At 48.2% G+C, this 22,667-nt stretch overlaps 1 protein-coding gene across 1 annotated transcript in view; it reads right to left on the bottom strand.

Annotated features, from left to right (window-relative positions):
• Ctnnbl1 (catenin beta like 1) overlaps nucleotides 1–2,958 on the bottom strand; it is a 158,813-nt gene extending 155,855 nt beyond the window's left edge. The window contains exon 1 of the mRNA XM_051143681.1: nucleotides 2,834–2,958. Coding sequence (XP_050999638.1) covers nucleotides 2,834–2,863 — 30 coding nt within the window. The 5' untranslated portion in view covers nucleotides 2,864–2,958. The remainder of the gene's footprint in view (nucleotides 1–2,833) is intronic.
• Between the last annotated feature and the right edge of the window lie 19,709 nt (nucleotides 2,959–22,667).

Raw genomic sequence — 22,667 nt, 5'->3', positions numbered from 1 at the left:
GTGCTCACAGCCGCTGGGCCTGCCTTCACCATTCTGCCCTATCACATGCCTGACTTCTCCTCAGCCTTCAGAGCGCCAATGCTGGCTGTGGCTGCCTTCCCCAGTGCTGGCTGTAGACGCCTTCCCTGGCCGCTCAGACTACGGAGCTCCTGAAGGGCGTTAAGTACAGCAGTGCAAGTCACAACGAACTTTACATATAAGTTTAAACTTTGAAGTTGGCACAAAATGTAACTTTAATAACCTATTTTCCTTAATCCAATCCATCAAATATAATCTACATAAAAATTAAGATATTTCATTTTCCCACAATAAGGCATTGAAACGCACGTGGAAGTGCTCAGTGCAGCAGGGCCACACTTTGCGTCTCCAACGGTCATGTGCAGAGCAGCCCCCAAGCATGCTCCCATCGTCACAGCAGATTCTGCTCCGCAGATTCTCCCTTCACAACACTTCCAGCCACCGACATTTCTTGTTTATTTGTACTCAGTTATCCTCTGGTGACTCGCCCACCATATTTGCCTTTCACACAAAACCAAAAGCCTGGTCTAATTTAGTCCACATTATATGCTCAGTGGACCCATGACCACGCACATAGCAAACGTTGAAGAAACACCTGTAGCCAAAGAACGGAACTCTTCTGGCAGGATGGCTCCAGATCGGAACCAGCGACTGGACTAGCCGGCCCATTTCTCCCAAACAGCAATTCCCATTACCGTCCTTGTTTAGTCAATTACAATGTTATTGTTGTTGTTGTTGTTGTTATTATTATTATTATTATTATTATTATTAATACAGTGCACATTCAATCACATTACAAATGGTTGTAAGCCACCATGTGGTGCTGGGTATTGAACTCAGGACCTCTGGAAGAGCAGTCAGTGCTCTTAACCACTGAGCCATCTCTCCAGCCCCCCAGTCCCACCCCCAATTACAATGTCTTAGCGAGAAAAATATGGCCTCATATCTGTTGCTTACAAATTCTTTCTCACCAGATGTGATGGCTCACGCCTTTAATCCCAGCACTCGGGAGGCAGAGGCAGGTGGGCAGCTGTGAGTTCAAAGCCAGTCTGGTCTACAAAATGAGTCCATTGAGAGACCCTGTCTCAAAAAAAAAAAAAAAAAATTCTTTCTCATTATGTCAGGAGTCTCCATGTCTAGAGTCAGTCTTTTACATATTGGCTAAGGGAATACTATTTATGGACTGTTTTACTCTGCAACAAACTGGTCTAACACTGTGTTTGTGGCTCTCCAAACACAGCTTTTCTGTCCTGGAACTCACTCTGTAGACCAGGCTGCCCTCGAACTCAGAGATCTGCCTGCCTCTGCCTCCTGAATGCTGGGACTAAAGGTATGTGCCACCACTGCCTGGCACAACTAGGGTTTTTTTGTTTGTTTGTTTGTTTTGTTTTGTTTTTCAATACAGGGTTTCTCTGCCATCTGTATAGCCCTGGCTGTCTTAGAATTCACTCTGTAGTCCAGGCTGGCCTCAGACTCCAAGTGCTAGGATTAAAGGCACCACAACTGCCTGGCACAGTGTAAATATCTTAACAGCCTCACAACAGACCATGAGGTAGGAAACATGAGGTATTTTGTTCAAGGTTACAATGACCAGTTAGTAAGAAAAAAAGAGATCGCAAGCAACCTGGGCATCCAAATGCAGACCTTATTTTTGGGAGGGGGCAGGGATCACTATGTGGCTGGCTTGTAGGCCTGGCTGGCTCTCAGTCACTGAGATTAAAGGCTTACATTGCCAGAAGCTCAGGCTCACAGCCACACTTTTAAAAATCAACACAAATAGGTAGGTTGGCTTAAACTGTACTTTGCTTCACCCATAACCGAAAATATGATCAGTCAATCAATATGAGCAAGGCTCATGTAATCGACATAAAAATAAAGTCTTTAAAATCTAATGCCATAGCCGGGCGGTGGGGGCGCATGCCTTTAATCCCAGCACGTGGGAGGCAGAGGTAGGCGGATCTCCATGAGTTTGAGGTCAGCCTGGTCTACAAAGTGAGTCCAGGACAGCCAAGGCTACACAGAGAAACCCTGTCTCAAAAAAAAAAAAAAAAAAAAAAAAATCCAATGCCATTTACAATTACAGTACTTCCTAATTACAGTTCACAAGTTCCAATACTTTTGCAGCTAATGGATACGAGGCTAGACACAAGGAGCCTGGTGAAGCAGTCAAAAGAGGGCAGAGACTTTGGGTTTGGAGCCTGGACACTTGAGCTTTACGCAGCTTGTAATTGTTGAGTGACCTCGGGCAAGTTCTTTCTTCTCTCTGGGCGTTCCCCACAAATACCCAGAGTACGGAGCTCAAAAAGTCTCTTACCGACCATGCTCCTCCACTTTCTAAACATCGCAAAGGAACATTCTGCACTTACAAATGACCTTTCACATATATCCATTTTATAGATTAAAAAAGAGGAAGGAAGGAAAAGAAAAACTGAGGCTCAGCGTCGGGGGGAGGGGGCGGAACTTATCCAAAGCTACACCGACAGTTGGTAAAGAAACTGAGGCTCAACGCCGAGGAGAAAACAGGGCTCTCCACAATTGCTTCAAGCCCTATGAATTGGTAGAAACGAGACCAAAGAGGAGTTGAGGGAAATCAAGGCGCCGTATGGGGAAAGGAGACCAAAGGGCTCAGGCTGGAGAGGGATGGACTCAAAACGGTCCACGAGGGCTTCAGGGAGTGCAGAGCAATGACAGGATGCAACCCCGGGTGGCATGGGAGGGAAGTGAGGGCCAGGGACCAAGAGGAGGCAAGATGGGACTCTGGCCCTGCGACCCCGGCGGGGATGAGGGGCCCTCCAGCCCAGCCAACTTCACCTACCTGGTAACTTAAAAGTTCACCCACGTCCATGGTTCCAGACCCAATCAGCACAGGGTACCCTGGTTGCCTCCACTCACTCCCGAACCATGGGCCGCTCAGAGGCTTTTCCTGACACACTGCCGTAAAGTGCCAGGCCTCAGGACCAATAGAATAAAAGAGCGCGTGGCCGGCGGGCCCGCCACACTGCCGTAAAAGGAAGTGGTGCCGTAAAGCACGCTGCGTTTTCACCACAGTGCTTCTGCCCGAATCCTGAAGGAGAGGGCAAGGGGTGGGATACTTAGGGGACCATCCGGATGCTGGGCATTTCCTGCGCGTACCCTTACAAGGCTTCCGGCGACTGGCAGCTTTGTCCTCATTTCACAGATAAAAAAGCTGAGGTTTGGCCGGGCGGTGGTGGCGCAGTCTCAGCACTTGGGAGGCAGAAGCAGGTGGATCTCAATTCGAGGCCATCCTGGTGTACAGAGCGACTTCCAGGACAGCCAGGGCTACACAGAGAAACCCTGAGCGCTGTCTCAGAAGAGGGGGGGGGGGGGGGGGGGGGGGGAGGAGAAGAAGAGGAGTGGAGGGGAAGCGGGAGAGAGGAGAGCAGAGGTGAGGGAGACTATGTTGAAGTGTGGGTAGTCCTAATTGAGATGTTAAGTGTGAATCAAATGCACCCTGGTTTTTGTTTTGGTTTGGTTTGGTTTTTGGTTTTTCGAGACAGGGTTTCTCTGTGTAGCCCTGGCTGTCCTGGACCCGCTTTGTAGACCAGGCTGAACTTGCGCTCCCAGCGATCCACCTGCCTCTGCCTCCCTGAGTGCTGGGATTAGAGGCGTGGGCCACCACGCCCGGCTTGCACACTGTATTTTAAAAACTTGTACTGATTACCTTTTATTTTTGAACTTGTTGCTCCAACAGAGATACATTATGAAGTGAATTTGACTTTCTTCCTACCTGTTAAATGTACTTAGTAGATATACTGAAATTGTGTGTGGGGTTTTCATTTTTGGGTTCTCATTAATGCTACCACTGTTGGCTCACGAAATGGCACCTGGCCGTAGATTATTGTTAGCTGAGAAACCTTTACTATCACGTGTTCCTCTGAGCTTCTGTGTGTTCATCTACACAAGACTCAGTGGCAATTGCATGGTCTCCTGTCCACCCAAGTAGTACTAAAAGGCCTGCGGGTCTGCAGAGGTGGCTTAGCTCTTAGGAGCATTAACTGCTATCTGGACGACCCTAGCTAAGTTCCCAGCTCCCATGCTGGACAGCTCACAATTGTCTGTAACTCCAGTTCTGGAGGATCTGATGCCCTCTTCTGGCCTCCATGGGCTTACACACACACACACACACACACACACACACACACACACACACACACACTGTTATAAAAAGAGGTTTCTGGGGAAGGAATTTGCCCATTATTGAAAGAGTCGAGGAGTTTGTCTTCTGGGATTACAAGAGACTCCATTCAGAAACCCCATCCAACCACCTCTGGCTACACAGACCTTGTCATTCCTCAAACTGTCCTCTCCTTGTCATCTTCTCTGCTAGCGCTTCCTCCACTGTTTACAGATCTCGATCTGTCATTTTGTACTTGATGGTTGACATTTTACTTATTGACAGCCTTCGTTAACTGGACTGCAGACTTTCTGAGAGTTGCGCCTGAGTATGTCATCTTCACTTTTGTGTCCTCAAAGCCCAGAACAGCACGTAATAGGGAAGGTTTTCACCATGGGCTCCGTAAGCCTTGCTAAGGAGAATGGATTTTAGGCTGTCTACGTTGGGAAGTTGTTGAGATGGTTCAAACAGGGATGTTTTCTGATTGGGTTTCTGTTTCTAACGGTTGGCCTGTGGAAACTGCTTTTTACAGACTTTATTTGCATGTCTTTCCCCTCCCGTTAGAGCAAATGTAAACTGTGACCTCCACGGAGACATCAGCTTGGAAACATCCACGGTGGAGTATTGTGTCATGAAGATCAACACATAAGGGTGGGCGTGGTGGCGCACGCCTTTAATCCCAGCACTCTGGAGGCAGAGGCAGGCGGATCACTGAGTTCAAGGCCAGCCTGGTCTACAAAGCGAGTCCAGGACAGCCAAGGCTACACAGAGAAACCCTGTCTCAAAAAACAAAACAAAACAAACAAACAAATAAAAGTCAACACATACTACAGATCACAGCTGTCATTTGCTGTTCCAGAAAACCAGTTGTTAAGTATCTACCTGGCTCTTGGGCTAGCCAACGTTCCCCCCACAGCTAGACTGGCCAAAGTACTTCCTGTCTCCTCAGATTCCAATTTCCTCCTCTATAACATGACTCATTCATTTAACAGGTAATCAGTAAGAACCTACTCAATGCTAGATACAGCTTGTGGCTCTCAGGATAAAGCTCTTGTGCGCATGTGCTGGGGAGGGATGCAAGCATGTACGTGCAGTTGTGGGTGGGCATATGCCATGGCTCATGTGTTGAGGTCAGAGAACAACCTCAGGGGTGGATGCTCACCTTCCACTCTGTTTGAGACACGGTCTCTTTGTTGTGTGCTGCCTCATCCAGAAGGCTAACTGCTGCACACGCTTCCGGGGGTTCTGTTGTCTCCACCTCCCATCTCAGCAGAGAGCGCGCTACAATGCATGCTGCCATGCCTGGCTTTACATGGGCTTTGGGGGTTTCAAACTCAGGTCTTCATGCTTTCAAAGCAAGTGCCTCACTCACGGAGCCATCTCCCCAGCTCCAGGGTGGAGCTTTTTAATACAACAAAGCCTCTTCCTTCTGGGAACATACAGTGTAACTGGGGGGGGGGGGGGGCGGGGGATTCTTGTACAAAAAAATAGTGTCCAGGGCTCACATCCTGGCCATGTTGGTTATGCTGCACAGATGTCAGTTAACATTCCCTGGCTTACAGCTTGTGCCTGCACCAGCACGGGAAGCTCAGGCCAGGGCTCCGGGAGACCTGAACTGCTTCCAAGTGTGCACCTGTCCTGTCTCCACCTGCTTAGTCCTCTCCAGGGAGCCTCTGCTCTGGTTCTCTTTTGCCACCTGCTGACGCACTTGATAAGGAGCCTCGCCCTGTCACCGTTGCTCTACACAAGGCACTGTTCCCAGGTACTCCAGTGACTGCAGGTCCCCAGAGGGGCTGTAGCATCTACTTGGATCCTCACAATAGCAATGTCATACTGCACCTTGCAGAAACGTGGGGTACAGGTCGCCACTCTCCAGGTCATACCTGTTTAGGCTGGAAGGCAGTTCCGCTTGACTCCCGCCTCTCATCTCTTCCCTCCACAGCATCTCATACCCTGTAAGTGCATACATTGCCTCTGAGTCAGACCAGGCACCAGACACTGTACTGATGACCCATTTTATCACCTGCCCCCAGTTGTCACATAAACCCTCCCAGATTCTTCCTTCTCCTGTAGCTCCCTTATGCCCACTCCTTCCTTCTTTCCCTCCCTCTCTCCCTCCCTCCCCTCCCTCCTCCTCGGTACTTTATTTCACTTCTTCCTTCTCCAGAAACCCTACACTTTAACATCATTTTCCTGTTACTCAGTAGGCACAGCGTTGGGCCAGCATACTCCAAGTCCTAGATCAGGCCCTGATCTCCCAGCCCTACACGAATAAGGTTTGCAGCAGTCTTTCTGAGTAGTGGGGTTAAAAATAGCTTTTATTTCTTTTCTTCCTCTGCCTTACTTTAATTTCTTTTTTAAATTATTTTTTTAAAAGATTGGGTTTATTTATTTTATGTGTATGAGTGCTCTGTCTTCATATATACCTGCACGCCAGAAGAGGGCACCAGATCTCATTACAGATGGTTGTGAGCCACTATGTGGTCGCTGGGAATTGAACTCAGGACTTCTGGAAGAACAGATAGTGTTCTTAACCCCTGAGCCATCTCTCCAGCCCCTACTTTCTCAATTTCTATTTGTGCCAATATTAATTATTACTAACTTAATAATAAAAAAAAATCACTGTTATCATCACAGTATTCGTAAAATTATTTGCAAGCCAGTAACTTGAGCTTTGCCAATTGCATGCATCCGTCCTCTTTCGGATGCCTGCATCTCCCCAGCACACAGCTAGCCACCAATTTCTCTCCATGACGAACAGCACTGTTGGTGTGTTAGGAATAGGTTTTTATAGCATGTATTATATTTTATATGTACAGCTATGTTGTACGGTTTTATTTCTAGCTCCACAGTATCCCAGAAAAGATTTCAGATGGCTTACAAAGACACTTGACTCATAGCCAGGGAGCATAAGTTGAAAAGAAAGCATCAGAAAAAGGAAAATATAGGGAAAAAAATAAAGGAGAGACAAGTGAAATTAATACTAAAGAATGCTTCGTGTCCTTCTGGCATGCTCTGTGGGGCCACGTTTCAGCCATTTACTAGCAAACACTTAGCCAGAATCTTTTGCCTCTAATGCTGTCCAGCTCACGTAGTAGTTTTCAAATGAATGCATCTGCAGAGTAGTTTTGGAAATTGACCCCAGCAGTGAAAGACCACAGCCAGTTAAAGGCCTTGGACTAGTTAGTGGGCAGAGGGAATGGGCAGGTAGCACCGCCTTTATTTGTTTTCGTCCTTTATTCCTTCCTTCCTTCCTTCCTTTACTACTTAGATTCGTTTTCTGTGCGTGAGTGTTTTGCTATATGCATGTATGTACGTCAGGTGCGTGTGTGGTACCTGCAGTGGTCCCTCAGATGTCAGAAGAGGGCTTCAGATCCCCTGGAACTGGAGCTACAGGTGATTTCGAGCCACCATGTAGATGCTAGGAAACCACACCCAGGTCCTCTGCAGCACCAACAAATGCTCCTAGCTTCTGAGCCATCTCTCCAGCCCATGTTGGAGGTCTACCTTCTTTTCTTTTTGAGACAGCGTCTCACTATGTAGCCCTGGCTGGCCTGTAGCTTACTTACGTAGACCCAGCTGGTCTTGAACTCACAGAGATCTGTGCACTTCTGTCTTCCAAGTGCTAGGATTGAAGGCGTGTGCTACCACACCCAGCTATTGTGGGTAGTTTTTAATGGAGGAACCTAGTACAAGATGGCATTTTATCACACAAAAGCATGCATTTATTCATCTTAGAATTATTCCAGCACTGTTTCACAGTTTTCTGCAAGCGGGACAATCACAGAGTTCTTTATCACCAAGTGGAAAGCTGGGGACAGTGCAGCTATGCTACCCGTGAGGTCTGTCGAGCAGCCTGACCTGGACACTCGTAGTGCGCCAAGCCCAGGGCAGTCACAGTGAGAGATGTGTATGTTCTCCTGGTATGTTTACACTCAGAGAATTTCATATGTATAAACAGTGAGATCAGATCACACCAGTGGTGCAGGATATTTGATCCCAATGATTGTGAACTGTAAAAACTTGTCTTTTGTTTGGAGTGGTTGAGACCTAACATACACCTTTAATCCAAAAAGCTATCTGTACACAGGATTTAATAAAGTTAACCCTAGGGTAAGAGGTGGAGCAAGAAACCAGCTGACAGGGATTAAAGAGTAGGAGGGACTTTGAGTTAAGGGGGAGTTAAGACAGCAAGTAGGAGTAGAGGAACTCTTTAGCTCTTAGCTCTTTGGCTCTGAGCTCTTAGCTCTCTAGCTCTTGAGCACTTCAGCTCCTTGGCCTTTGGCTTTTTGGGCTTTGAGCTAGCAAGCCTTTGGCCTTGGGTTTTTGGCATTTTCCTCCTGGGCAGTCAGCTGAGCTAGTGAGTTTTGGGGGCCTTTTCCATCTGCTGTGCGCTGAGTAGGAGGGTCAGCTGGGTGCTTCTCTGAGCTAGCACGTTTTTCACCACAGCATCTGGCTCCTGAGTCTTTATTGGTAAAATAGAACAACCTGGGATTTTCAATTAAAACTACACACCAACCTCCTTGTTGAAAGGTTTTCACTGCGTTTGTTTGTTTGTAGGGGACACAGAGTGTGTGGTGTGTGTGGGAGTCAGAAGACAACTTGCAGAAGTCAGCTCTCTCATTCCACCATGTAGGTCCCCGGGGACTGAACTCAGGTCACCAGCCTCAGCAGCAAGTGTAATTTACCCACTGAGCCACCTCACCAAAATTTGAAATGAACATAAAAAAATATATCTTTTAGAAACTTACAGCCTGATGCAGCTATGGTGGTTTGAATAGGTATGGCCCCTATAGATTCATGTGTTTAAATAAACGTATGGCCCACAGGGACGGGCACTATTAGTAGGTGTGGCTTTGTTGGAGGAAGTGCGTCATGGGGGGACGGGCTTTGAGGTCTCCTATGTTCAAGCTCTGCCCAGTGTAGAGTTCTGTCTCCTCCCGGCTGCCTCCAGATCAAGATGTAGAACTCTCAGCTCCTCCAACGCCACATCTGCCTGAATGCTTCTATACTTCCAGCCATGACAATATAGGACTAAACTTCTGAAACTGTAAGCCAGCCCCAATGAAATGTGGCTCTTTGTAAGAGTTGCCTCAGTCATGGTGTCTCTTCACAGCAATGGAAACCAGCTAACTAAACCAACATGACAGGAGTGCATCTTGATTTCAGGAGGGTGGGGAGGATTGCTACTGGCACTGGCAACCTTTTAGTCTTTGAGCTTTTCTCGTAGGCACTTGGTAGAAAAGTTAGAGAGTCAAGGCTGATAACTGCTCTGGAGGCCCGCGCTCAGCTCTGCCACATTGTGCCTGTGGCTTGGGCCACTTCCTTTACCTCTCTAAGCCCTTTTCCATCTGTACTGCACAACTTTGTAAACTCTGGCTGGGGACCCGTATGAGTGTGGGACTCATGAAAACCCTAGCATTGACAAAAGCTATCTGAATGCACAATGACCAAAAATCAGTTCGGTCACAAATTCATAATGGATTTGAGCTACCTGTGGCAGCACAAATCTGTGCTGTGTCCCGTGGCTTCGCCGCAGCCTTGGTTCTGAACACACAACTTGTCACTGAAGGCCTGAAAACCTTGGCTCCGATTCAAGACTCCTGGGTGCTATGAATTACAGTGCTTTTACTATACAAACTCTTACGCTTTTATAGAAATGTGATGGTTTAATTACAGAAAACAAAGAGTTTTTAAAATATATATTCTTATCACCATCCCTCATCATACAAGTGTCAAATTAGTTTATCTTTGGATTATATTATGTTGGAATGTTTGATTGAAAAAAAAAATTACTATTTGAGCTCCTGACTTAAGTTTCATAAAAGGAAATCATTAAACGAGTTTTGGCTTCAGACTAAGGCAGAATTTCCAGTCATTTCTGAAATGGTTCTAAACCTGCACCTGACATGCATATTTACATGAGGTGGTATTCTCAGCTTTGGTGAGAATAAAGTCAAGATGTCTGTCACTCAAGGGCATTCCTCTATTGGAGCCCCACTCACTCTTAAGAATTCATTCTCAGGGGGGCTGGAGAGATGGCTCAGAGGTTAAGAGCACTCATTGGCTGCTCTTCCAGAGGTCCAGAGTTCAATTTCCAGCAACCGCATGGTGGCTCACAATCATCTATAATGTGATCTGATGCCCTCTTCTGGCCTGCAGGTGTACAAGCAGGCAGAGCACTGTATACATAATGCCAAATAAATAAATCTTTTTTAAAAAAATTCATTCTCATGTTATTTAAAGAATTCTTTATACTTATTGATTTATCCTTATGGTGGGGAAAGGTGTGTGCATGTTCCATGACCTGCATGTGGAGGCAAGAGGGCACCCCTGGGCATTGGTTCTCCCCTCCAACATTCACATTTTGGGGATTAAACTCAGATTCTCAGACTTGAGGGGCAAGCTCCTTCACCTGCTGGGCCATCTTCCTGTCTCTCTTTCACTTTTTTTAATAAATCTATATTCTTCTAAAAGTAAAATCAGCCCTGAATAATATTAAAGATGTTCAACATCCTGCAGTGGCAAAGATTTAACTCTATGTAAAAAAACAAATATGCACATAATCTCATTAGTATGCAAATTTTCTTTCATTTTAATAAATAGTAAAATTATATGTACACCAAGGAATTGTTCACAAATAAATTTCTTTATGACATTTTTCATCAGTAAATGTTTGATTTTGTACTTAAGGATATACCTATACACCAGAGGGTTCACATAAACATTCCTCAGACAAAAGAGGTCACAAGTAGAAAATGTTTAAGTCTCTAGAACCTGGAGAAAAATGCCAGCCTCTAGTAGTCCAACTTCTGCAATTAGCGACAGTGTGGCTATTTATTTATTTCTGTATGTTTGTGTGTATTTTGTGTCTTTGTTCCTTTGCGTGTATGTACACAAGTGCACAGAAGCTGAGGTGGACATCAGTGTCTTCCTCACTTGTGTTTTGAGACAGGGTCTCTCACTGACTCTGGAGCTCACTGATTCAGCTGGGCAGTGATATCCAGGGGTCTGCCAGTCTCTAGCCTGCCTGCATCAGTGTCCTGCAGCATCCTGCTCTTGTGAGGTACGTACACTGGGTGTTGTTGTTATTGTTGTTGTTGAGACAGGGTTTCTCTGTGTAGCCCCGACTGTCCTGGACTTGCTTTGTAGATCAGGCTGGGCTTGAACTCACAGCAGTCCTCCCGCCTCTGCCTCCCGCATACCGGGATTAAGGGCGTGCGCCACCACACCCAGCCTGCACTGGGTATCTTAACTGGGGTCCTCATGCTGTGTGACTGGCACTTTACCCACAGAGCCATTTCCCAGCCCCTTTGTGAACGTATTTCTTGGTTGCAACAGTCCCATGAGGGTTTTAGACAGCTGCCCTTCCATATATCAACTCAGGCTTCTGTTTCTTGGTACTTTGTGGCTTCCCTGTCTCCTAGGGATCCAGTCGGTAGGTGAGTGGAAGGGTCACTGAGAGTTGCCTCGCCTGTGTTTCACCCTGTTCTCTTCCCAGGACAGCCACATGGTTACTACTCACAAGAAAGGTCATGAGATGTGGTCCCTCCACGGGCCGCAAAAGAATGATGGGACCCGGTGAGTTCTTAGCCTTGGCTACTCACACTGCTTGGGGCCACTGAAGACTCAGCAAAGGTGATGTGCCTAGTTCTGAGTAGGTGCCCAGTCAACATGAGCACATGAGGCCACGTGAGGCCACGAGAGGCCACGAGAGGCCACAAGCTATGTTTGTGCAGGAATCATGTGATGTCTTCAGCCCCTAAACCATGAGCTAGGCAATGGGCTTCGGTTTGATCTCTGATCTTTCAGCACATATGCCTCGAGATTAACCTCTCTATACAGATGAGGAAACCAAGACCCAGAGAGGGTGAGTAGCTGGCCCGAGGCCACACAGGAGGAGCCGATCCAAACCCAAGGAACAGTAGCTCAACAACCTGTGCTCTTCTCACCACATCACGACCCCAGTGGAACACAAAGAACACATGCGGGTCTGGACCACAGGATCAGGCTGCTTTGGTGGCTCTTTATAAAGAAATATAGCAAAAGGAATAATATACACAGACCTTACCCTGAAAGGTTATTCACAAAGCAGTAGCAAGATAGTATTGAACATAGAGTCTCCTATTTCACTGTCCTGCCTGCAGCCCCCTGGTGCCATCCCTCTCCTCCTGCCTGCAGCCCCATGGTGCAGTCCCTCTCCTCCTGCCTGCAGCCCCCTGGTGCCATCCCTCTCCTCCTGCCTGCAGCCCCCTGGTGCAGTCCCTCTCCTCCTGCCTGCAGCCCCATGGTGCCATCCCTCTCCTCCTGCCTGCAGCCCCATGGTGCCATCCCTCTCCTCCTGCCTGCAGCCCCCTGGTGCAGTCCCTCTCCTCCTGCCTGCAGCCCCATGGTGCAGTCCCTCTCCTCCTGCCTGCAGCCCCCTGGTGCCATCCCTCTCCTCCTGCCTGCAGCCCCCTGGTGCAGTCTCTCTCCTCCTGCCTGCAGCCCCATGGTGCCATCCCTCTCCTCCTGCCTGCAGCCCCCTGGTGCAGTCCCTCTCCTCCTGCCTGCAGCCCCCTGGTGCAGTCCCTCTCCTCCTGCCTGCAGCCCCCTGGTGCCGTCCCTCTCCTCCTGCCTGCAGCCCCCTGGTGCCGTCCCTCTCCTCCTGCCTGCAGCCCCATGGTGCAGTCCCTCTCCACCCATCCATGCCTCTTCTATTCCAGTTCAGTTCTCCCTCATTTGTGTCCTTCCTGTACAAATCCACTGGTCTCTGGGTTTCTTTCTTCCTTTCTTCCTTCTTTCTTTCTTTCTTTCTTTTGGTTTTTTGAGACAGGGTTTCTCTGTGTAGCCTTGGCTGACCTGGACTCACTTTGTAGACCAGGCTGGCCTCAAATCCACAGCAATCTGCCTGCCTCTGCCTCCTGAGTGCTGGGATTAAAGGCACGCACCACCATGCCCGGCTCTTGTTTGTTTGGTTTGTTTGTTTTTAAAGATTTATTTATTATGTACACAGTGCTGTATCTGCATGTACAGCAGCAGGCCAGAAGAGGTCATCAGATCCCAGGATAGATGGCTGTGAGCCACCATGTGGTTGCTGGGAATAGAACCCAGGACCCCTTGGAAGGTCAGATAGTGCCCTTAACTACCGAGCCATCTCTCCAGCCCCTGGTCTCTGGGTTTCTTGATTCACCTCTGCATTCAGCACCCCAATGGGTCTGAGAAAGACCCCACTGAATCCTTGTCTCTCCACACTTTTCTTCATTCACCTAACAAAATATTTTATGCTAAACTGTAACATTGAGTCTGGTGGCAAAGACAGGCAGGAATCTTAAACTCATACCAACAAACTCAGAAGAAGAGGAAACCGGATCTCTGAGTAGGGACCAAAGGGAAGCTGAGCCAGCCTAGGGGATGGTACCAGGCTGTCCAGAAATGTAAAGGATAAGTAGGGATTATATAGGTGGAAGTGAAAATAGGCAGCAGGGCCAGATGTACAAAGGCTGGGTTGAGGGAAAGCATGTTTGAAGAGCAGAAAGGAAGCCAGAGCTGCTAAGGCCAATGGTAGGATAGAGAGTGGGATGAGGTGAGGAAGCAGAGCTGCCAAAGTGCTGGCCCACCGAGGCCCAGGAGAATGGAGACAAAGATTACTTAGTCTTTACCTCCAAGAGCAGAAACAAACCCATCAGAGAGCTTTAAAGGATGTGTCTACTAGGTGAGATGCTATTGTCCTCACCTGTACCCTGTATCCCAGCATCTCAATAAAGAATTAGGAACCTTGTCCTAATGGCTAAGGACCTCAGTCTGGCAGCCTGGTAGCCCAGCCACTCCCTCCTCGGTCAGAAGACTGAAGTACAGCCAGATGCTCTCTGGCACCTGAGGCCCCTGGTGGCTTCATCCCTAGGTACCCAAAGTATAATTTGCTTACCAAACCCTCTATTGTCCTTTTTTCAGTCTTACCCATTCTCTCTCTATTTCCATGAGTTTCCTGGGATCACCCCCAGATAAACCCCATACCCCCAACCTTCATTTTATACTACCTAGACAGTCCTCTCCCCCGCTCCCAAAAGAAGCCAGTCTGCAATAAAGACAATGTGCCTGAGAGGGAGCGGGGAGCAGGGAGCAGGAAGAGCTGCTATTTAGGCTAGAGAGCCACTAGGGTAGCAGCACTGGGCAGAGCGAGGGATCCCATCAGCAGGACTCTGAGATGCCACAGCCATGTTGAGGAAGGGAGGGGGCTGTGAGAAGCACAGCCCAAGCTTCTGTCCACCCTAGCAAGGAGGGCAAGGGGAAAGGCCAAAAATACATATGTTAATATTTTTACACGTGTCATAGAACAGCTTGTAGCCAGCAGATTTTGTGGAACTCTCTGCTGTCTTTTCACCCTGCCTTGACACATCAGACTCCAGAAGAGCCCAGCTGCCATATCCCGGGGAAGCCAGCGTTTTCTCCTGTAGGGCAGGATCCAATAACAGTGTTCTCATCCAATAAAGGAGGCTGGCGCACAGGGACAAAATATTGAATTAAAAACAATACCAGAGCCGCCGAGCTCATGCCACCCCTGAACTGCCTGTGCATGCTTTTGCTCTGCAAATTGGTAACGGGAGCCCCAGGGAAATACTGTCCAGGAGAGGAGGGGCTGAAGAGGCAGAGGGAGGAGAGAGATGCAGAAAAGTCCTGGCCGCAGCTGGCTGAGCCAACATCAAGAGCAGGGCCAGGATTCAGCTTCAGAAGCCTGGGCCCTGGCTCTGGGCCCTGGCAATTGTCATGACTCCACCGAGACGCCAATGTTCACTCACAGCTCTGAGTCAGCATGAGTCCACCATACTGATGGGTTCTGTGACCTTGGGTGAATCCTCAGAGACCCTGCACTTCAGTTGTTGTTGTCACAAGACCTCATCCAGTTCAGCACTGCGTGTAGCCATCATTTGATTCCAGACACCGACCAGCTTCCAAGGCTCTGAATAGTTAAGCCATTTGCCCAGGCTCACACAGTCCGGTATAGCCAGATCTCAGAGCAAAATGGTGGGACTTCTGCTATTGTCTAGACGCTTGGGTCCTCCCAGACTCTTGCCTTGAAGCAATTCCCCATTGTGGTAGATGCCCATGGGAGGAGCCCACGCAAACAGGATTAGTGCCTCTCTAAGGTAGGGCTTCTATTATGTGATAAAACACCATGACCAAAAGCAACTTGAGGGGAAAAGGACTTATTTTATCTTGCATCTTATAAGTCCATCATCCGGGGAAGTCAGGACAGGAACTCAAGGCAGGAACTGATGCTGACGACAAGGGGGGAAGTGCTGCTTACTGGCTTGTGCTTCCTGGCTGGCTCAGCCTGCTTTCTTATAGTGCCCAGGACCACCAGCTCAGGGGTGAAACTGCCAACAGTAAGCTGGGCCCTTGCACATCAAACACTAATTAATAAAATGCCCTATATACTTGCCTTGAGGAGTCCAGCCGGGTGTGGTGGCACACACCTTTCATCCCAGCACTTGGGAAGCAGAGGTAGGTGGATCTCTATGAGTTCGAGGCCACCCTGGTCTACAGAGTGGGTTCTAGGATAGCCAGAGTCACACAGAGAAACCCTGTCTCAAAAACAAAACAATACCCAGCACTCAGGAAGCAGAGGCAGGTGGATCACTGTGAGTTCGAGGCTAGCCTGCTCTACAAAGTGAGTCCGGGACAGCCAAGGCTAACAGAGAGAAACCCTGTCTCAAAAAACCAATAAAACAAAACAAGTCAATGATGAATCCCTCTTCAAAGATATGTCTAGGTTTGAGTCGAATTGACAGAACCAACCAGCACACCTTTAATTCCAGCACTTGGGAGGCATCTCAGTGAGTTTGATGCCAGCCTGGTCTACAGAGTCAGTTCCAGGATACCCAGGACTGTAAAGAGAGACCTTGTCAATAAACAAACAAATAAACCAGCATAGTGCCTTTATAAAGAAAAGGTCAAGGGGCCAGATAGATGGCTCATGTGTGTAAGATGGTAAAGGTATCTGCCACCAAGCCTGATGACCTGAGTTCAATTCCCAGGACTCATATAATAGAAGAGAACTGACTCTTAAAATTTGTTCTCTGACCTCTTCACTCATGTTTATGCCCTGTCATATGCTTCATCCATTTCATATATATATATACACAAAATAAATAAAAATAAAAGAGGGCCAAGTGATGTCTTGGTCAGTAAATTGCTTGCCATGCAAACATGATAATATGAGTTTTAATTCTCAGCACTCATATAAAAGTCCTTTCTGGACAATGAGCATCTATAGCCTAGTGAGGGGAGACAGACAGGCAGATCCCTGGAGCCTCCTCAACAGCCAGCCTGACTGAATCAGTATGCTCCAAGTTCAGTGAGAGACTCTGAAAAACATAAGGTGGTAGAAAACAATTAAAGACACCCAAATATCAAACTCCTGCTTCTCTGTGCGCTCATATGCATAATACGCACACACACACACACACACACACACACACACACACACACACACACACACACACGGCCAATGATTGACATCTCAGTGCTTACTAAGGTACATAACAGAAGGGGATCTACCTTTCTCCAAGGGGGCTTTTTGTTCCTTTGTTTGGTTGGGTTTTGAGACAGGGTATCTCTACATAGCCCTGGCTGGCCTTGAACTCACTATGTAGACCAGGCTGGCCTTGAACTCACAGAGATCTACCAGCCTTTGCTCTCAAGTGCTGGGACTAAACACATACACATGCACCACCATGCCAGGCTTGCCTTTTTTTTTTTTTTTTTTTTTTAATCTTACTGTCTTAATTGAGGTTTCTATTGCTGCAATGAAACATCATGCCCAAAGCAAATTGGGGAGGACAGGGTTTATTCGGCTTACACTTCCACAGCACTGTTCATCATCAAAGGAAGTTAAGACAGGAGCTCCAGCAGGGCAGGAACCTGGAGGCAGGAGCTGATGCAGAGGCCATGGAGGAGTGCTGCTTACTGGCTTGCTCCACATGGCTTACTCAACTTGTTTTCTTATAGAACCCAGGACCCCCAGCCCAGAAGTGACCCCACCCACAAGAGGATGGACCCTCCCTCATGAATCACTAATTAAGAAAATATCCTATGAGCTTGCCTACAAACCGATCTGACCCTATGGAGGCATTTTCTTAATTCAGGATCCCTCCTCTCAGATGACTTTAGCCTCTGTCAAGTTGACATAAAACTATCCAGCACACTTCTTCTTCTTTTTTTTTTTTTTTTTTTTTTTGGATAAGATCTTTCTGTGTGTAGCCTTAGATGGCTTGAAAGTCAACAGGCAAGGGCCAGGATTGGTGGCGCATGCCTTTGATCCCAGCGCTTGGGAGGCAGAGGCAGGCAGATCGCTGTGAGTTCAAGGTCAGCCTGGTCTACAAAGTGAGTCTAGGACAGCCAAGGCTACACAGAGAAACCCTGTCTTGAAAGCCCAGATAAATAAATAAAAAGAAAGTCAATAGGTAGACATGTTTGAGAGATCTTCCTGCCTCTGCCTCCCAAGTGCTAAAGGCTTAGGCCACCAAAGCCAGCTCAAGGTGGCTTTATGAGGTATTACTCCTGATACTCACCGTCCAAACAGTTTCTTTCTAAAAATAATTCTGATACTTACTGTTGATCTTGAATGCAAATTTGGTTGAGCCAACAGGCATCTCAAAGATTACTAAGCACTCCTGTAGGTGTTCGTGTGTAGTTTTCAGAGACAATTAGCTACTTGGGAAGACCCATCGTGAATGTGGGCAGCACCATCCAATAGAATGGGGCCCAGAGGAGGCAAAAGAGGAAGAAGCGGGACAGTAGAGTACTGACATGCTCGCTGGCTGGCCCGTGAGGCGAGCGGCTTGACTCCCTGAAGCCTCCCTTCATGGTGGTGTACCTCACCTCAGCCCAGAAATGACTAGATTGACCTGGACTGAGACCCAGGAAAGTACCCAGAATAGATCCTTCCTCCTTTAACGTGGACCTCTCAGGTCACAGCGATGACGATTCTGACTAAGATAGTGGCCAACATGTCTGCACCATGATCTAGAGAGGAGAGCTCAGCTGGGGTTCAGAACAGAGCGAAGGTGGTAAGTATGGCACGTTTGATGAGGTAGAGCCACACAAGCCAGTGAGATAACTCAAGGAGGGTGGGTGGGAAGAGATGGATGGAGGTGGGACCATGGCTCAGGCATACCCAATGCCTTGCTTGAGGTAGACCATGGGCAGGATGGAGCGGCCTCACAAAGCTATCCTCACAGCAGAGAGGTAGGTAGGGAGAACAGCCAGGTTCAGGGCAGGCTGGAGCTTGGGAAAGCATTGGCTGGGGTCCATTTCTGTCCTTATGACAGAAATTCAACTGGAATTAGTTAAGGCAAAAGGGAAACCATACTGACTCTGGGTGTTTAAAGACTAATAAGAGTTTCTGTTGGGGGCAGGACCTTGGTGACCTTTGACCTCCAAAAGCAGTTGCTATCTACTCAGAGGTAGCAGGGCCACACATTTTCCTTCCTCTCACAGGACACCCTGACTCCTTCCACACATGACTACTGGTAGGTAGCCTCTGGGTTTAAGTATCACAATGCATGATGCCTTGGGAAGAGATAGACTCTGCCCCTGGTTTGGAAAATACAGTGGAAGAAGCTGGGGATGTAGTTCATTGGTAGAGTGCTTGCCTAGAATGCGCAAGGTCCCGAGTTTGAATCCAAGCACTGCATAAAAATGGTTGTGGTGGTGTACACCTGTAATCCCAGCACTCAAATTGGGGAAGCAGGAAGCTCCCGGGTCATCGAGCGCCAAACCGGAAGTCCACGTTCCTCAGCGTCCACAGGTCAGGGCTGTGTCACTTTCTGGGCAGAAGAGAGTGAAGTGTAGGGTCAAAGGAGCTGAGGGTTCTCAAACCTGAGCCAGGCAGAAGCCACGCCTGATTTGGAGTGAGTTGGTGACTGCTTGGAGAACAGCGGTAAGGGAAGCTTGGAAGTCCAAAACCGAAAGTCAGTGGCAGGAGCCTGGTTTGGTTTGGGCAGACGGAATGGTTTCTTCAAGAACAGCGAGCACTGGCCTTTGCAGAAGGACACTGTGGTGGGTGGAGCAGCCCAGAAAAGGTGGCCGCAGCGATCCACACTGACACACCAACACACTGGTGGAAGCTCAGGAATTCCAAAGTTGATATTACAGTGTTACAGCCCTTCAGTTAACCCTTCCTTCCCCAGAATAAATGACAAGCCAGTGACCTAGACAGTGATGGCCCTCTTTATTGCAGTAAAACCGGGACATTATAAACCTTGGGCAGTGAGAGGGCTTTGGGGGCGGGAGGGTGGATGTGTTTGATTCGCTGGGGCTAGGAGTGCCCGGGGTGCTTCATTTACGTATGCAGCAGCACAGTCCAATCATAAGAGGAACGAAGCCAGGTGTTCCTTTAATCCTTTAATGCACTGGGGAGGCAGAGGCAGGTGGATCTCTGTGAGTTCTGGGCCTGCCTGGTCTACAAAGTGAGTCCAAGACAGCCAAGGCTACACAAAGCGCCCAGGTCAAAAAAAAAAAAAAAAAAAAAAGAAGAAGTAAAAAAGAGGAACAGTTAGAGATACAGATAAAAGTCCTTGGTTGAAAGCTAAGGATCAAGACATCTCATTAGCATGGAGGAAATTCCAGGAATCCCCAGGTGCACACTGAACAGTTTTCTTTTGGAGGGGGGCTGTGTATCCCTGAGGGCTATGTGACACTCCTTAGGGGTTCTGGGGTTTCCCCAGATCAAGCAGAAAAGGAGGGAACCGAGCTGAGGAAGGAAGTTGGTCATTTTAGCACCAGGCTCAGTGGCTACGCATTTTGCCCTTGACTGCAGGGTCCAACACCTTCCTCCTGGTGCTGGAGGCTGGGCTTGGACACATGGGCATCAGGTAAGTGCAACCTTACAGTAGGCAGGCAGTGGGCTGTGTGAGCATTAGTCTTAATTATCAACTTGTCGCGATCTAGACTCACTGGGAGGAGGGTCTCTGAGCTCTCCGCAAGCACCACAGCCAGCAGGGTTTTGATCCACACAAGGCAAGAAGGAAACCCAGTTCAACGTGACCCAGCAGCCAGTGTCAGTTCAAGCTTCTTGAGTCTGACACCAGGCAGGTATTTTAGGCATATTTAAGCACAACACAAATTGCAAGGGGGAAGGGTCCCTAATGACAATTAGTTCAACCCTATGTATAGAATAAAGCTTAAGACAAGGTGACATTGAAACTCTTTTCAAAGTGCATGTGACCTCCTCCATGACTGAGATAAAATACGAGTCTCAGCTAGCCAGGTGTGGCCTGGTCCTACAGATAGCACAGGGTCCTCGGGCTATCAACTGCATCCGTTTCTAGTCTTCTGGGTGAGACATGGGTTATACAGCTCTCCCTTTGAAGAGGCAACGCGGTGTGTTTAACGCTCCTGGTTTCCTTAGTGTTTATCTGTGAGCACAGGGACCTCCATGCCCCCACAGGCCTCACTAAGGGTTGTTTAGGTCAGCTGGGGCCTGTGTGTGGAGACTGTCCTGACCGTGTTAATGAATGGAGGCTAAAGTGAGCGGCACCATCCACCGGCTCTGGGCCCTGAGCTGTAGAAGAGCAGAGAACGCAAACTAAGCAGTAAGCGTTCTTGATCAAGAAAATGCAGACTTTACTATAGGCCAAACAGATGGAGGCATTTCCCCAACTAAGGTTCCGTCTTCCTAAGTGATCCTAACTTGTGTCAAGGTGACAAAAACAAAACAAAACAAGACCTAGCTAGCAGAGTGTGGCACATGTTGTTATTGTCAGTGCCTTATATGTATGTATGTATGTATGTATGTATGTATGTATGTATGTATGTAACACCTGAACTGAAAGCTTTTTCCCTCCCCCTGTCCTGGTTTCTCTGTGTGGAGCTGTAAGAAAACACCTTGACAAAGGCTACTGGGACCAGAAAGTGGTCCAGCTCACAGTCCATTATCAGGGGAAGTCAGGGCAGAAGCTTGGAGCAGCTGGTCACATCCTCAGTCACGGGCAGAGAGGATGTGTTCTCTCACTGTGATCAGTGACTGATATTGGAAGGACCAGCCCACTGTGGGTGGTGCCACCCCTGGCAAGTGGTCCTGGGGTGTGTGTGTGTGTGTGTGTATGTGTGTGTGTGTGTGTGTGTGTGTGTGTGTGTGTGTGTGTGTGTACATACACACACATATATGTATATATATATATACACACATATATATGTATACGTATAAATATATGTATATATGCAAGTTGAGGGACTAGAGAGGTGGCTTGTGGCTGAGAGCACTTGCTGCTCTTCCAGAGCACCTGGGACCGAGTCCCAGCATCCACGTGGCAGCTCACAAACATCTGAAGCTCTAGTTACAGAGAGGACCTAATTCCCTCCTCTGGCCTCTGTGGGCACCAGGCACGCAGCAAGGCATGCAGACATGTATGCAGGCAAAACACCCACACATGAAAATTAAATTAAAGAGAATTTTAAAGCAAGCTGAGCAAGCCCGTAACTAGCGTTCTCGACAGTCTTTGCTTCAGTGCCCAACTCCAGGATCCTGCCTTGAGCACCCGTCCTGCCTTCCTTCAGTAATGAACTATAAACTATAAGATGAAACAAACCCTGTCGTCCCCAGCTGCTTTAGTCAGGGTGTTTATCACAGCAATAGAAAGCAAGCCAGGACACATATCACTCTCAGCAGCCCTTCCGTTGTACTGCCAGAGCCCTGCGATGTATCACCCTCACTCCCAGAAACTAAAATCTCAGACATTAAATGATGTGTCCAAGGTCACTCAGGCAGCAAGTAGCTGGGCTGAGGTTTGGGTTGCTGCGCTGGGTTGCACAGCCTGCTTCCTGCGCCCTCAGCTTCCTCAGGCCCCTCTGCAAGCCTGAACTATGGAAGCAACGGCATCCAGCTGGAAGGCCTTGGGGCTGCAGAAAGGAAATATCCCTCTGACAGGTTAACACTGAGAAATTCAGTTCTGAGGTGGGATGGCTGTAGGAGTCGCCCATTCCATGGCTCTGTGCCCCAACCCCCACTTCCCAGTGAGACAACATGAGAACTTAGTTTTACCCATTTGCTCACGGGCTGGTTGCCACATTACCAGACGTTATACACAGATACAGCCGTGTTCAGCAGCAAAGCAGTGACTCTTTCCTTCTGAGAAACAGCAGAATTTTTTCTAGAAGCCCTTAGGCAAGCATTCCTCACATCTCACTGGGCAGAATTGCTCCTGTTTCCAAACTCATCGCTCACTCTGCAATTGGAACCGCGTGGCTAGCCCAAGGCCGCCTGCAGGGAAATGACCACCCTTCCAATTTGAAGTTCTGTTTGAGAGAGAAAAGAGCAGTGACTTGTTCAGTGTAAGCAGACAAAAGTGGGCACAAAACTTTTAATTTTCTTCTCACCGCCCCCCCTGCAATACCTCTCTCCCCAGTGGTTGCCTTTTTTCACTATCATTTTTTAAAGTCAGCACATACTCAGTATACACCCAGATGGGGTTCACTACAATTTCATCTGTGAGTGCTGTGTGCTCCACTGTCCTCTCTTACTACTCCTCCG

This window comes from Acomys russatus, chromosome 4 (assembly GCF_903995435.1).
Source record: "Acomys russatus chromosome 4, mAcoRus1.1, whole genome shotgun sequence".
Taxonomy (NCBI): domain Eukaryota; kingdom Metazoa; phylum Chordata; class Mammalia; order Rodentia; family Muridae; genus Acomys; species Acomys russatus.
This window is presented reverse-complemented; position numbering and strand designations above follow the sequence as displayed.